At 42.3% G+C, this 16,889-nt stretch overlaps 2 protein-coding genes across 2 annotated transcripts in view; one reads left to right on the top strand and one right to left on the bottom strand.

Moving 5' to 3' along the window:
• The window catches only part of LOC308393807 (uncharacterized protein), an 810,936-nt gene that overhangs the window by 400,418 nt on the left and 393,629 nt on the right, over nucleotides 1–16,889 (top strand). Inside the window, exons 16-17 of the mRNA XM_080877817.1 lie at nucleotides 10,646–10,822; nucleotides 14,007–14,183. Coding sequence (XP_080733943.1) covers nucleotides 10,646–10,822; nucleotides 14,007–14,183 — 354 coding nt within the window. The remainder of the gene's footprint in view (nucleotides 1–10,645; nucleotides 10,823–14,006; nucleotides 14,184–16,889) is intronic.
• LOC308394419 (mitogen-activated protein kinase kinase kinase kinase 2-like) overlaps nucleotides 1–16,889 on the bottom strand; it is an 83,316-nt gene that overhangs the window by 19,502 nt on the left and 46,925 nt on the right. The gene's annotated exons all lie outside the window — the stretch shown is intronic.

Below are 16,889 nucleotides of genomic sequence, written 5' to 3'. Positions count from 1 at the left end.
TAACGCGTTCCTGATTTTGGCATAATAACTAGTTACCGTGCTCGTTACCACAATAATAACGTAGTTACTGTAACGCGTTACTTAACTCATTCACTGCCAGCCATTGGCAGTGAATGAGTTAAACCCATTGACTCATGCACTGCAATTGACGGCTATAGATGTCAATGGCAGTGAATGAGTTAATAACGCGTTAGTCCCAACACTGCTTGTATGTGAGGAGCAGGATTTTGAATTCTGGATTTAACAGGAAGTCAATGAAGGGAAGCCAAAACAGGAGAAATCTGCTCTCTCTTTCTAGTCCCTGTCAGGACTCTTGCTGCAGCATTTTGGATCAGCTGAAGGCTTTTCAGGGAGTTTTTAGGACATCCTGATAATAATGAATTACAGTCATCCAGCCTGGAAGTAATAAATGCATGAACTAGTTTTTCAGCGTCACTCTTTTTAGCGTTTTTTAACAACAAGCTTCTGTCTATTAGGGCTCTTGTCTCGCCGACTGCTGCCTCAGATCAGAGTCTTTCTCCTGTGTGCTCAGCTGTCTTAGAGCAGTTTGATCCCGTCTCCCTTAATGACTTGACTGCAGTAGTTTGTAACCTAAGATCATCACACTGCCCCTCTGATTGTCTCCCCCCAACTACTCTTTCAAGGATTGTCAGGTTGGAGATCGGCCTATAATTAGCTAAGACAGCTGGGTCTAGGGATGCTTTTTAAGTAAAGGTTTAACTACAGCCAGCTAGGGATGGGTACCGTTTAGATTTGAAAACCTGCTAAATCAGAATCAGTTGCTGATGACGGCTTTTTTCTTTTCCATCAATCACGTATAATCTTAACTCAAAGTGAACATAGACTTGATTGAAGTAACTCAGATCAGCCAATTCAAAATGCTAATTCAATCAACTCTGAGTTTATTTCTAGACTCAGTTTGTTGGCCCTGCACCTTAAAACTATTCCCTGTTTGTCCCTCATGTTTTTTTGTTTTCACATCTTATGTCACGGCTAGCGGGGCGAGCCATGTTGGATTTAATAAAGGACCCAAGATGCCGACACTGCTGTGAAGTGAGTGAGCTTTATTGAAACGGTGAAGTGCAGTGGAGATGGCCTGTGCAGAAGCTAAGATAACCTCTACTGAAAAACTAAAAAACTAACCTGAAACCTTAAACGGAGACACGGGGAGACAACACAGACGAACCAGCAACAAGCAGGAGAAAACAAAGGGCTCATATACACAAAAGAGCCATCAGGGAATGAGAAAAGGGAGACACAGCAGGATTCATTGGACATAACCAGACAAGGGGAAGCAAAAGTAGACACACTAACATAGGACATGGCACTGTCAAAATAAAACAGGAAGTGAACACAGAGACACAATACTAACACAGTACAGAGGGAACACAGAAACCAAAACCTCAGAACTAGAAAATCTTAATCAGAATGAAATTGTAACAAAAGACAATAACAATCAAAACAAAACCAGTGAGTCCACAGACTCGGGACATACATCGGCTCAAACTGTGGTCATAAATATTTTGTACTTGTAAATCTGACTGTGTAGTTGTGAACTGAGTTTTGTAACATTGTAAAACAAAATATCTGGAAAGTTTATGTTTTTGCGTTCATTGATTTGTGTGTGTAAAAATGTAATAAATGTAAGAAACATTAGAACTACTTTTGCTGACACAAAGTTTGGCGAGCACTGCAAGTTGTCACTTTAAACCAGTCACTGATATAAAGAGAGCACCTTGTTCCAGGGCATCTGAGCATGGAGGGAAAGCTTTATGCAGGAGATGGTAAGAGCTGTTGGGACTAAAGAAACTGAGCAGAAAACTACAGACATCTGGAAACTGAGTTGTTAATTCTCAGTGGGATCAGCAGGACTAGCAAAGCTTCACCATGACAGTCATCTGATTGACTGAACCCATCCAAACATCACTTCATGGACCTTTAGCTTGTGTCTGTGTGTGGACAGACATAACATGAGCTAATTATACATTACTCCTCCACAGAGTGGACCAGCAGAGAGCAGAGGTTTCCACTGGTCAGTCTGCACAGCAGCATCAAACACACCTGGACTCTGTGGTTATGGTTTGTAGTACTACGTTTACATTTGTTCTTTTCAGTCACCTCTATGCTGCACTTTGTGGACCAGAGGATTGTCAGTGTGTCCAACATAAGTCAGAGTTTGGGCTCCATGATTTCAGTCAGATTGGGGTGACTGTAGCTCAGGAGGTGAGCAGGTCAGCTACTAGTCAGAAGGTTTGTGAATCAAACCCTGGCTGGCAAATGTACTGGGTAACGTACTAAACCCAAGCTGCCCTCTGATGCATCCATCAGAGTGTGAAAGAAAGTATTTAAGCATAGAACAATGTGCTTGGTTGAATGAGGCATGTTGTATAAATGCTTTGTGTGCACAGAGTATCAAAGAGAGCTATATAAGAACCAGTCCATTTACCACTGGGTAATTCATATAGTCTTCTTTTCCAGCGGCTGGAGGACAACATCACCATGTTTGTGAAGAACGAGCTGAAGAAGATCCAGAAGCTTCTGAGTCCAGATCACCCAGAAACTTTAAAGAGCCAGATGGAGGATGAGGAGATGTTTGAAGGTGAGGATGAAGATGAAAGAAAGAGCTGCAGAGAAGCATTTCTGAAGATCACACTCCACTTCTTGAGGAGACTTAAGCAGCATGAGATGGCTGACCATCTGCAGAGCAGTAAGAGAATTTCTCTAAAGACTGAATATTGATCTTTCCTAATAGCTCAAGAAATGGACCAATAGACATTCATCCTTTCAGGGTACTGAAAGGCTATGATATTTATTATATAATATTTTTTTCTGAATTTCTTACCTTCAGAAATATTTGCTCCACTCTGTAAACGTGAACTTAAAGCCCAACTGAAGAAGAAGTTCCAGTGTGTGTTTGAGGGCATCGCTAAAGCAGGAAGCCCAACCCTCCTGAACCAGATCTACACAGAGCTCTACATCACAGAGGGAGGGACTGCAGAGGTCAATGATGAACATGAGGTCAGACAGATTGAAACAGCATCCAGGAAACCAGACAGACCAGAAACAACAATCAGACAAGAAGACATCTTTAAAGCCTCACCAGGAAGAGACGAACCAATCAGAACAGTGCTGACAAAGGGAGTGGCTGGCATTGGGAAAACAGTCTTAACACAGAAATACAGCCTGGACTGGGCTGAAGACAAAGCCAACCAGGACATCCAGTTCATATTTCCATTCACTTTCAGAGAGCTGAATGTGCTGAAAGAGGAAAAGTTCAGCTTGGTGGAACTTGTTCATCACTTCTTTAATCAAACTAACGAATCAGGAATCTGCAGGCTTGAAGACTTCCAGGTTGTGTTCATACTTGATGGTCTGGATGAGTGTCGACTTAATTTGGACTTCAACAAAACTAAAATCCTGACTGAAACAAGAAAGTCCACCTCATTGGATGAGCTGCTGACAAACCTCATCAGAGGGAACCTGCTCCCTTCTGCTCGCCTTTGGATAACAACACGACCTGCAGCAGCCAATCAGATCCCTCCTCAGTGTGTCGACATGGTGACAGAGGTCAGAGGGTTCACTGACCCACAGAAGGAGGAGTACTTCAGGAAGAGATTCAGAGATGAGGAGCAGGCCAGCAGGATCATCTCCCACATCAAGAAAGCTCGAAGCCTCCACATCATGTGTCACATCCCAGTCTTCTGCTGGATCACTGCTACAGTTCTGGAGGATGTGCTGGAAACCAGAGAGGGAGCAGAGCTGCCCAACACCCTGACTGAGATGTACATCCACTTCCTGGTGGTTCAGGCCAAAGTCAAGAGGATCAAATATGATGGAGGAGCTGAGACAGATCCACACTGGAGTCCAGAGAGCAGGAAGATGATTGAGTCACTGGGAAAACTGGCTTTTGATCAGCTGCAGAAAGGAAACCTGATCTTCTATGAACCAGACCTGACAGAGTGTGGCATCGATATCAGAGCAGCCTCAGTGTACTCAGGAGTGTTCACACAGATCTTTAAAGAGGAGAAACAACTGTACCAGAACAAGGTGTTCTGCTTTGTTCATCTCAGTGTTCAGGAGTTTCTGGCTGCTCTTCATGTCCACCTGACCTTCATCAATTCTGGACTCAATCTGCTGGAAGAGCAACAAACAAGCTCTGAGACAGAGAAATACTTCTACCAGTGTGCTGTGGACAAGGCCTTACAGAGCCCCAATGGACACCTGGACTTGTTCCTTCGTTTTCTCTTGGGTCTGAAGACTAATCAAACTCGTTTGCAAGGCCTCATGACACAAACAGGAAGTAGCTCAAAGACCAATCAAGAAGCAGTTCAGTACATCAAGAAGAAGCTCAGTGAGAATCTGTCTGCAGAGAAAAGCATCAATCTGTTTCACTGTCTGAATGAACTGAATGATCGTTCTCTACTGGAGGAGATCCAACAGTCCCTGAGTTCAGGACGTCTCTCCACAGATAAACTGTCTCCTGCTCAGTGGTCAGCTCTGGTCTTCATCTTACTGTCATCAGAAAAAGATCTGGATGAGTTTGACCTGCAGAAATACTTTGCTTCAGAGGAGGCTCTTCTGAGGCTGCTGCCAGTGGTCAAAGTCTCTAAAAAAGCTCTGTAAGTTATAAAGTTTTTATTATTTAATTTGGTTGGTATGTTATGAAAAACACACTGCCATGAACCTCTGTTTTGTTTTTGTCAAAATCACTGTAATATAATCACTGTACCTTTATATACACGTGACTTGTATTAATGCTGCTGCCCTCTTGTGGCTAAAGTGTAATTATGTTCTTGTTATTAGGGAGGATTTGAGAGTAAGGCTACGTTCACACTGCAGGCGAAAGCGCATCAAATCCGATTTTTCTGACCTTTATAAATCTGACTTTTTTGACCCTATGCGACCCATATCCGATCATGCTATGACAGTGTGAACGTCGCGAATCCGATATTTTCAAATCCGACCTGGGTCACTTTCGTATGTGGTACTGAATCCGATACATATCCGATGTTTTAGAAAGCGACTGCTGTTTAAACGGTCATGTCGCATTAAATCCGTCTTTTACGTCACCAACACAAGACAGACGCCAATTATCAGCGCCCGATAAGACATCGCGAATGCTTCCTGGCCATCCCGTGTAGATGTCAGTGAAACTGTTGGGAAGACAACGTTGGAGAAACGTGAACATTTTATTTGTACTGTATAATCTGCAGATTCTGACAGAAATCTGCAGCTATCCTTTGAAGCACCGCTCCTCTAAAACAGCAATAAGGATCATTATTAGGTTATCTACATTATTATGTAAATAACAAAATAACTTAAAGCAAAAATTGGGAAACGTAAAGTCCAAAGTCTTCATATTAAGGGTCATCTGTCAAACAATATTCTTTGCTCTGGGTCTAAACAGAGCGCGTTGTGTGTGAAGTCTTCTTTTGCGCATGCAAATGCACAAATGCGTCCTTCATTTCCCCGAATTTGAAGGATTCGTCGGGTGTGTCCTTCGTGGCCCACCATATCCCAGAATTCATAGCGCGGCCCAGCCAAATTTCAGCTGCCAACAATGGCGGCTGCTACTAAGTTTTCAAATTACTCTTATTAATCTTTCTGGGTCACAAAATAAACTTTTAACATATTTTCAGGCGAGAAAGTAGCTGTGTAAACTTCAAATATCTGCTTGGTTTATCAAGACATCGCATATTTGCAAAAGTGTGCCGACGTTTTCGGAGACGTCTGTTACCCACCCGCTCGCTAGCAAGCCGGGGGGTTCAATGGTCACTCCAGCCGGCGAGAGCAGCGGACGCCCGGCTTCATCGTTTTCAGACCCCGCTCTTTCGCTACTCAGGTTAAACATGATATATAAGTCACCCGGATAACTTAAAAATGTAATTGTTTGCCTTTTTTCTGTGTTTTATTTGTTCCGGAGTAAATCGGTTTGGCTGAGATCAAAGTTCCTCCGGGATTTTCACACAGCTGAATAAACGTTAAACAGGAAACTGATTAAACAGAAGTGTGAGACGGTCAAGAATTTACGCCAGTGTCCTGTTATATTTTAGATAGCAAGGAGCAGACGGCCGAGTTTATTAAACTCCACAAAGACAGCGGTGACGCAAATCTGAAGGCTAGACCGTCCCATTTCACAGCCTCGCACTTCCAGCCTTTTCGGTCTTTGAAGGACCCGGCCCACGTAGACCGCGAATACCGGGTCCTCCGAAGGATGCAGCCGACGTTTTGGGACACAGCTAGTGTGCGATGTTCTTTCAGTGTTGCACTTTGTAGACGCTCCCTGAGCACTGGTCTCACAGCCAGCTGCACATAGAGACCAGTGTTGTTAGTCCAGGTCAGAAGATGACTTGTTGGAATGAAAATGAGCTTGTAGTTTGTCTGCTTTAATAATGTGACTGGAAAAAGGTGTTGGACTTCAAATATGTCCATTTCTTTCACACTTCACCTTTAAAAGTGAAGCCTTGTGGTTCCTGGAAGGAAAAACACGACTTTTTCAAGTCTTTGTCCTGTTTTTATGATAAATGTACGACTTTAATGTGAAACATTCAGAGTTTTTTCTCTTGCTGTGTTTGTTTGAAGCTGCTTCCTGTTGGCTTCAGCTGTTTGGAGTTTCCATTTTCTAAACTTCTACATTCTGAACCTTCTTCAGCTCTGAACAGATGATGAAACACTGAATGATTTCAAGCTCACACTTTGTCTAATAAACTTACATCTTTCATTCTTTATACAGATTGATGGACTGTGGTTTGTCAGAGATCAGCTGTGATTATCTGGCAGCAGCACTGAAGTCCAACCCCTCCCATCTGAGAGAGCTGGACCTGAGCAGGAACAACAAGCTGCAGGATTCAGGAGTGAAGCATCTGTGTGGTTTCCTGGAGAGTCCAGGATGTGGACTTGAAACTCTGAGGTCAGTCAGCATGTTTTAGTTGTGCTGAGATGAATATGATGTGAAAGTTGTGCTGACACTAAACTGCAGACATCAGGCTGATATTATACTGATCCACACTGAGGATCTTCATGGTAAAGTCTGTTTTCTTCTTCTCTGGTTTAGTCCATTGACTGCAGCAGAACAATGTTCACATTTCAAACAGTGAGACTCAACGTATGGCCCGCGGCCCACACGCGGCCTGCCCACCTTTCCTGATTCAGAGAGAGGGGACCCTGATTAACTGTGTAGTGTTCTTCCTCACAGTTCTAAGTATCAGACACAACAATGAATAATCCACAGCTGACTGTCTTTAGCAGGTCAAAGGTCACGGCACACAGCAGACAGTGGGAAATATTATAACTCTGATCATTTATCAGCACATATCCATATGTATAAAAACAAAGCTGACACTGTGAGACTTGATCAGAGGTGTGATCATCACAGCAGAGGCCTTTGTGTCAAAGTCACTGAGGATCAAACAGAAACACATGAAGCAGATTTTCCTGTTCTGGCTTTTTATAGCAGATAACCTTCAAAATATTCTGCAGTCCATCAAAAACTGAAGCAAACCATGAATCAACATGTGAACATGAGCTGATGCTGCTGAAGTGAAGCAAAGTTACAGAGGTTTGATTACAGACACAGCTGAGAGTTTGTAATCTGTCATCATTTTAAAAGGTTTACATTTCTTCAGTATATCCACATTTGCAGCTGGTACCTCAACCTCCACTTGTCCAACACAACTGCTGTCCACTGCCTCCATGACATTGTGATTTTGCTGTTGGTCTTCTGTCAGATCTTCATCAATCACTTCTGCACGGGGCACACCTTCAGACTCTGCAGCTGCATAACGAAAGCCTGTAAGATAAAATTAGACATAAGGTAAATGTACACCAATATTCCAATGACAGGTGTGTGATTCATCTGGAAGTTATGTGCGGATTAGTGTACAGTGATAGCAATTTAGTATGTTTTTAGAGGGGGGGGGGGGGGTTGTTTACCTCCGATGGGTGCTCTTTTTCGCTTCCGTTGCGTACGCCTTGAGTGCCGGTCCGAGTCTGATACAGGTATGTCGTCATGCCCCATGTGCAGTGTTGGTGCCCAGTCTGGATTTGTTACATCCATTTCATATGCTGGTTTGCCTGCAATAATGCCAAATCATAAGCTACTCAGTCGACATGATGTGGTTCTGCAGCATCACACATTAGCATGTTTTATCTCATTATCTATGACCTCAGCACGTTGAAAATAACACTAAAAGCCTTTCAAGAGTGATATGAATTAATTTAGAACTCACCGGAAAGAAAATGCCGTGAGCAAACCAACAAAAAGCTGGGGATTGCAGAGAACTCGATATCCGCTCGTCTCACCGCTGCAATCCAAGCCTGACGTCTTTGTTTAGTAATATCGGATACATGGGATCCCTCACGTTGCCTCCAGGACGGAAAACGATGAAAAGAGAGCCCGTTATCCAGCTTCTTGCCTTCACGATCGTGTGATCTAACGTTGCAACCGACAACACAACACGTACGATCCATAGCTGAAATGGTATCCTTTGGCTGGCCTACTGTCATGGCGGAAGGGGGCGTGGCCCATCTCCCGTGACATCACGCTCCAAAGCCCTATAGGTGGGAAAATGTACCATGTCGACCAATCAAAAATGATATGGAAACATGACATTTGGTTGTTTAGCAAAAGGGGGAAGTTTTAGGAGTGACCGGCAAGAGAGAGCGAGTGAGCGAAAGAGAGAGAGAGTTTTGATACGTGAGAGATTTGTGACGTTTACCGTGTTTGGTCTCAAGTTAGTTTGTTGTCTTGTGTATTTAGTGTGTAGCTGTTGTTTTGTTTTGTGTGTCAGTTCTACTAGTGATCGTCACAGTTGCTGCCTTAAAGCCAACAAAGGCAGATTGCAGTGTAAACGCTGAGTGACACACCTGCTGTCAGACCTGCAGGTTTATCCCTGTGCTGTTCTCATATGTGTTAGAGTGACACAAACTATTGTTTAACACCTGATTGTTCTGTAAATAGTTTGAAATGATTATATGAAAAACGTCTGAGCCTTGGCTGCATTTTTTGCTAAATAGTACCATATAACTTTGTTGTTTGCAAAACGTGTGCGTATTTTTAAAAATGTACAATCTCTATTTGCATTTCAAGTTATGAAGATGATTCGTTAAACATGTGTGTGGTTTTTACAGTCAAAATATCACTTTCTACTTGTATTTTAAATTTTGTCTGAATTTAGATAAATTGTGCTGATACAGTTGGTCAAAATGAGAAAATAACAGATTGGCAAGATAAACTGTTTTTAAAGGTAAAATATAGAGGCCACATCAAAAGTAGTCAAGAAGGGTTAAAGGCTAAAAGCAAAGTTGTCACTGTTGGGTCTGTGTTTCCACAAGCCCCGCTAATTCTAGAGACTTATTCATCATGAAGAAAACAAGACAGTCGATCGATCAATTATTTGTGCAAGGGAGGCCTCGTCTGTGTCCACCACGAAAATGACCACAGATCTGACCTCCTCCTGCTACCTTTTATTGGGAGACAGTTCACACAAAACACGTCAGAACAAAGCCACGCCCCCTTTGTTCTAAGACAAAGCATTTTATGTATATGTGTGAACTTCTGTAAGAGAGTGTGTGTGTGTGTGTGTGTGTGTGTGTGTGTCTGTGTGTGTGTGTGTGTGTGTGTGTGTGTCAGACCTCCTGCTGACCAAAGGGTCGTAAACCCAGGAAGTTTACATCAAAAGAAACAGATCTTCCAGATAGGATGTATCTACAATAAAACCTCCCCCAGCACAGAGTGGTTGGAGAGGTGGCCAGGATCAAAGGAATGGCTTTGATCCTACTGCTTGAACTAAGACTGTACAAATTTAAGAAACACAATGGCAACATTCAACAATTAGACTTAACAGTCACCAAGTACTGTTTATATTTGTGTGTATTGCTGCAGCTTTTTTGAGTATTAATTTGGTGCCTTTGTGTGAAATAATGGTATTGTGAGTGATCCATATAGTCACAAAGAATAGCCACTTGTTTCTGTGCTACCAAAGTTCCCCGGCTTTCATTCAAAATGTGTTTATCGTCAGCACCTGCACATTAAACTACTTAAACATTATAAATGTCTTCAAGCTCACACTGAGGCCTGTGGGGTACTATCAGCCACTGAGACAGTACACACATTTATATGTGTTTGTATATGAATATTTCATACTTTAAGACTGCCTGTTTATTTAAGGGAGATGAACAAAATACATTGGAATTGTACAAAATAATATCATGGATGATAAATTAAATAGATTTTAAGTAGATGCTTGTGCATTCTTAAAGTCTTATATGTTGAACTGAACTATGTGATCTGTTCAAAGCCTTAATCTTAATTTGAAGTGAAATGTGCATTTTGAGTTTATACACTATGTATATAAGGCGACCGTTTCCTTTTGCAGTATTTTTGTGTGGTGTACTTTTCTATGTCTTAACAAAAGGGGAACAAAGGTGTTTAAGTTCACCTAGGATGATGTGTTTTAATTTTCACATGGTCTTGCTTGAATTTGACCCTGACAAAGGCGTATGAACTCTGTCAGCTGTTTGGAGTTTCCATTTTCTAAACTTCTACATTCTGAACCTTCTTCAGCTCTGAACAGATGATGAAACACTGAATGATTTCAAGCTCACACTTTGTCTAATAAACTTACATCTTTCATTCTTTATACAGATTGAGGGACTGTGGTTTGTCAGAGATCAGCTGTGATTATCTGGCAGCAGCACTGAAGTCCAACCCCTCCCATCTGAGACAGCTGGACCTGAGCAGGAACAACAAGCTGCAGGATTCAGGAGTGAAGCATCTGTGTGGTTTCCTGGAGAGTCCAGGATGTGGACTTGAAACTCTGGGGTCAGTCAGCATGTTTTAGTTGTGCTGAGATGAATATGATGTGAAAGTTGTGCTGACACTAAACTGCAGACATCAGGCTGATATTATACTGATCCACACTGAGGATCTTCATGGTAAAGTCTGTTTTCTTCTTCTCTGGTTTAGTCCATTGACTGCAGCAGAACAATGTTCACATTTCAAACAGTGAGACTCAACGTATGGCCCGCGGCCCACACGCGGCCTGCCCACCTTCCCTGATTCAGAGAGAGGGGACCCTGATTAACTGTGTAGTGTTCTTCCTCACAGTTCTAAGTATCAGACACAACAATGAATAATCCACAGCTGACTGTCTTTAGCAGGTCAAAGGTCACGGCACACAGCAGGCAGTGGGAAATATTATAATTCTGATCATTTATCAGCACATATCCATATGTATAAAAACAAAGCTGACACTGTGAGACTTGATCAGAGGTGTGATCATCACAGCAGAGGCCTTTGTGTCAAAGTCACTGAGGATCAAACAGAAACACATGAAGCAGATTTTCCTGTTCTGGCTTTTTATAGCAGATAACCTTCAAAATATTCTGCAGTCCATCAAAAACTGAAGCAAACCATGAATCAACATGTGAACATGAGCTGATGCTGCTGAAGTGAAGCAAAGTTACAGAGGTTTGATTACAGACACAGCTGAGAGTTTGTAATCTGTCATCATTTTAAAAGGTTTACATTTCTTCAGTATATCCACATTTGCAGCTGCTACCTCAACCTCCACTTGTCCAACACAACTGCTGTCCACTGCCTCCATGACATTGTGATTTTGCTGTTGGTCTTCTGTCAGATCTTCATCAATCACTTCTGCACGGGGCACACCTTCAGACTCTGCAGCTGCATAACGAAAGCCTGTAAGATAAAATTAGACATAAGGTAAATGTACACCAATATTCCAATGACAGGTGTGTGATTCATCTGGAAGTTATGTGCGGATTAGTGTACAGTGATAGCAATTTAGTATGTTTTTAGAGGGGGGGGGGGTTGTTTACCTCCGATGGGTGCTCTTTTTCGCTTCCGTTGCGTACGCCTTGAGTGCCGGTCCGAGTCTGATACAGGTATGTCGTCATGCCCCATGTGCAGTGTTGGTGCCCAGTCTGGATTTGTTACATCCATTTCATATGCTGGTTTGCCTGCAATAATGCCAAATCATAAGCTACTCAGTCGACATGATGTGGTTCTGCAGCATCACACATTAGCATGTTTTATCTCATTATCTATGACCTCAGCACATTGAAAATCACACTAAAAGCCTTTCAAGAGTGATATGAATTAATTTAGAACTCACCGGAAAGAAAATGCCGTGAGCAAACCAACAAAAAGCTGGGGATTGCAGAGAACTCGATATCCGCTCGTCTCACCGCTGCAATCCAAGCCTGACGTCTTTGTTTAGTAATATCGGATACATGGGATCCCTCACGTTGCCTCCAGGATGGAAAACGATGAAAAGAGAGCCCGTTATCCAGCTTCTTGCCTTCACGATCGTGTGATCTAACGTTGCAACCGACAACACAACACGTACGATCCATAGCTGAAATGGTATCCTTTGGCTGGCCTACTGTCATGGCGGAAGGGGGCGTGGCCCATCTCCCGTGACATCACGCTCCAAAGCCCTATAGGTGGGAAAATGTACCATGTCGACCAATCAAAAATGATATGGAAACATGACATTTGGTTGTTTAGCAAAAGGGGTAAGTTTTAGGAGTGACCGGCAAGAGAGAGCGAGTGAGCGAAAGAGAGAGAGAGTTTTGATACGTGAGAGATTTGTGACGTTTACCGTGTTTGGTCTCAAGTTAGTTTGTTGTCTTGTGTATTTAGTGTGTAGCTGTTGTTTTGTTTTGTGTGTCAGTTCTACTAGTGATCGTCACAGTTGCTGCCTTAAAGCCAACAAAGGCAGATTGCAGTGTAAACGCTGAGTGACACACCTGCTGTCAGACCTGCAGGTTTATCCCTGTGCTGTTCTCATATGTGTTAGAGTGACACAAACTATTGTTTGACACCTGATTGTTCTGTAAATAGTTTGAAATGATTATATGAAAAACGTCTGAGCCTTGGCTGCATTTTTTGCTAAATAGTACCATATAACTTTGTTGTTTGCAAAACGTGTGCGTATTTTTAAAAATGTACAATCTCTATTTGCATTTCAAGTTATGAAGATGATTCGTTAAACATGTGTGTGGTTTTTACAGTCAAAATATCACTTTCTACTTGTATTTTAAATTTTGTCTGAATTTAGATAAATTGTGCTGATACAGTTGGTCAAAATGAGAAAATAACAGATAAACTGTTTTTAAAGGTAAAATATAGAGGCCACATCAAAAGTAGTCAAGAAGGGTTAAAGGCTAAAAGCAAAGTTGTCACCAAGTACTGTTTATATTTGTGTGTATTGCTGCAGCTTTTTTGAGTATTAATTTGGTGCCTTTGTGTGAAATAATGGTATTGTGAGTGATCCATATAGTCACAAAGAATAGCCACTTGTTTCTGTGCTACCAAAGTTCCCCGGCTTTCATTCAAAATGTGTTTATCGTCAGCACCTGCACATTAAACTACTTAAACATTATAAATGTCTTCAAGCTCACACTGAGGCCTGTGGGGTACTATCAGCCACTGAGACAGTACACACATTTATATGTGTTTGTATATGAATATTTCATACTTTAAGACTGCCTGTTTATTTAAGGGAGATGAACAAAATACATTGGAATTGTACAAAATAATATCATGGATGATAAATTAAATAGATTTTAAGTAGATGCTTGTGCATTCTTAAAGTCTTATATGTTGAACTGAACTATGTGATCTGTTCAAAGCCTTAATCTTAATTTGAAGTGAAATGTGCATTTTGAGTTTATACACTATGTATATAAGGCGACCGTTTCCTTTTGCAGTATTTTTGTGTGGTGTACTTTTCTATGTCTTAACAAAAGGGGAACAAAGGTGTTTAAGTTCACCTAGGATGATGTGTTTTAATTTTCACATGGTCTTGCTTGAATTTGACCCTGACAAAGGCGTATGAACTCTGTCAGCTGTTTGGAGTTTCCATTTTCTAAACTTCTACATTCTGAACCTTCTTCAGCTCTGAACAGATGATGAAACACTGAATGATTTCAAGCTCACACTTTGTCTAATAAACTTACATCTTTCATTCTTTATACAGATTGAGGGACTGTGGTTTGTCAGAGATCAGCTGTGATTATCTGGCAGCAGCACTGAAGTCCAACCCCTCCCATCTGAGACAGCTGGACCTGAGCAGGAACAACAAGCTGCAGGATTCAGGAGTGAAGCATCTGTGTGGTTTCCTGGAGAGTCCAGGATGTGGACTTGAAACTCTGAGGTCAGTCAGCATGTTTTAGTTGTGCTGAGATGAATATGATGTGAAAGTTGTGCTGACACTAAACTGCAGACATCAGGCTGATATTATACTGATCCACACTGAGGATCTTCATGGTAAAGTCTGTTTTCTTCTTCTCTGGTTTAGTCCATTGACTGCAGCAGAACAATGTTCACATTTCAAACCTTCAAAGAAGAAGAAAAATCCTCCACTGGATAATTCACTGTGAAACTCTCCAACTCTTCATTCCACCTTAAAGTCTGTCTGACACTGAAATCCAAAGCAAAATGTGCGTTTGCTTTACAGACAGCAGTCCAACACAAACATACACACATCATCCAAAACACAGTCCAACATCCAAATCTCCTCCACTGCCAGCATGAATGATGGGAAAGAGAAGGAGGAACACTCTGACATTCAGGGTTAGAATGAGTTTCATGAAGCAGACTGTGAAGATCAAAGCTGCATTAGAAAGCTTACATGAATGAATGAGTGGACAGAAGTGGACAGAGATCATCTGAAGCACTTCAAAGGCTTTAAATCAGCACATTTCTCTTTATTCTTTATCAACTCTGTTAGTTTCTCTCAGTTTTCTGTGGAATGAAGCTAACAGCAGGCTAATAAGATGCTGACCAATAGGTTTCTATTAAAGGTTGTAATTTGTATATGAAAAAGTGCTTTGGCTCAGCAGGGATCAGCTTACAGGTAGAATACAGCTGCTGGATGGGATTAGCATGTCATAGCTATCTACCAAACTGCTAACTGGGGGATTTCAGGCCATCTATGGATCATTTTTGCTAACTGTTTATTCAGCTTAGGCTCACAGGGCTGCAGCCTGTGCCCTAGCTGTCATAGGGCAAGAGGCGTGGTCCACCTGCACAGGTGAGCAGTCCATCACAGGGCCAACAGAGAGAGACAGAGAAGCACTCTCTCACATCCACACCTACAGCCAATTTAGAAGCACCAATGAACCTAAGCAGCATTTCATTGGACTGTGGGAGAACATCCAACCTCCACAGAAAGGCCAACAAGCTTCAACCTACAACCTTCTTGCTTTAAGGCACTAGTGCGAACCACTTTCCCCCATTTCAGCCCAAATCCTGCATCTTCCTGTTTCTGACTCCAGGCCAGCTCCACTAACACTTTCTCATCAGACACTGCCACCTAGTGGAGGAAGTCTTAGTTCCATTTGAAGCTTCAGATGACAGTTAGTTCCTTTACAAAGAGGTGGAGGTGGTGGGGCCACAGCACCATCATCACTGAGTGCCATAGGACACTTAACCTTTGTTTCCATATGCTGGGAACTTCCTGTTGTTCCAAGGAGGACTGGAAAATGTGTGAAAACCTCCCAGTCAGTTCCTCACAGCACACTTCAATCATTTCCCTCCCACAGCATCAGGACCAGGGCTTTTTCTCTCTTTGGTCCCACTAAGAGATTTCCACACAAACACCTCATCAGTGGGACTCTCAGAGCTACCAGCCCTTTGCTACAATCACAAAGCTCTTCATTGAAATCAATGATATCAAAGCTGGAATCAAATGAGTCCAAGTCTTCTGCTGATTCAGCATCACATTCATCTTTGCTCCTTGTTCTGCATCCCCACCATGGACTTCATTCCTTTCCAAGCCAGCCTTGAGTGTCCTTTATTCAGCTCATCCTCTGCTTTACTTTTACACCTGATTTTAGCTGCTTTATCTCTCTTTCAACAAGTTTCTGTGCCTCAATCTTTTTCTTCTCTCCCTCATAACAAGACAGCTTCTTCTGCCTGAGAACATGTTGGAGTGATTTACTAATCCAGGGCTGCTTATTGGGGAAAATACTTCCTGTTTCCAAAGTAATCCCCATTTTTCCCAGAAAGAAATGTAAGTAGAAATCGATGATCTAAGTGAGAACATGAGCCTTTAAAAAGTCCCAGTGGGTGCAGTCAAAGCAGTCCCTCAGTCCCAGTATATAGTCTTTGGTCCAGACTGGAACAACTGTGTGCCCAGTTTGAGCTCTCTTCAGTCCTGTGACCTGACAGACCCAGAGGGGCCATCACATCACATTTAGAAGCTCCCCTAATGGAGCCACAACACATGTCCAACACTTAGTCTGTCTTGTTGGACCAACTGGAAGAAATGATTCAAGGACTTAGTCACAGAACAGAGATTCAAATCTCCAAAATCCAACTGGCTGCATCAGGACATATAGTCTGAAACTCTGCACAGTTTCCTGTTTGAAGCTGCTTCCTGTTGGCTTCAGCTGTTTGGAGTTTCCATTTTCTAAACTTCTACATTCTGAACCTTCTTCAGCTCTGAACAGATGATGAAACACTGAATGATTTCAAGCTCACACTTTGTCTAATAAACTTACATCTTTCATTCTTTATACAGATTGAGTCGCTGTGGTTTGTCAGAGATCAGCTGTGATTATCTGGCAGCAGCTCTGAAGTCCAACCCCTCCCATCTGAGAGTGCTGGACCTGTGGAGAAACAACCTGAAGTATCCAGATGTGAAGCAGCTGTCTGATCTTCAGCAGAGTCCAGACTACAGACTGGAGACTCTGAGGTCAGTAGAGTGATGGAGTGAGTGGGTGGTGCTGTCAGCAGTATTGTACTAAACACAGTCAGTATGAAACAAAGATCCAGTGTTTCCTGTAAAGCTGCAGCTTCTCAGTGAAGCTGTGAGAGGAGAATGGTGACAGGCTTCAGGATTGGACACAAACACTTC

The sequence above is a fragment of the Rhamphochromis sp. 'chilingali' genome (assembly GCF_963969265.1).
Source record: "Rhamphochromis sp. 'chilingali' genome assembly, chromosome: 1".
Classification (NCBI taxonomy): domain Eukaryota; kingdom Metazoa; phylum Chordata; class Actinopteri; order Cichliformes; family Cichlidae; genus Rhamphochromis; species Rhamphochromis sp. 'chilingali'.
Note: the sequence above shows the minus strand (reverse complement) of the source record. Positions and strands in the feature narration are given on the sequence as shown.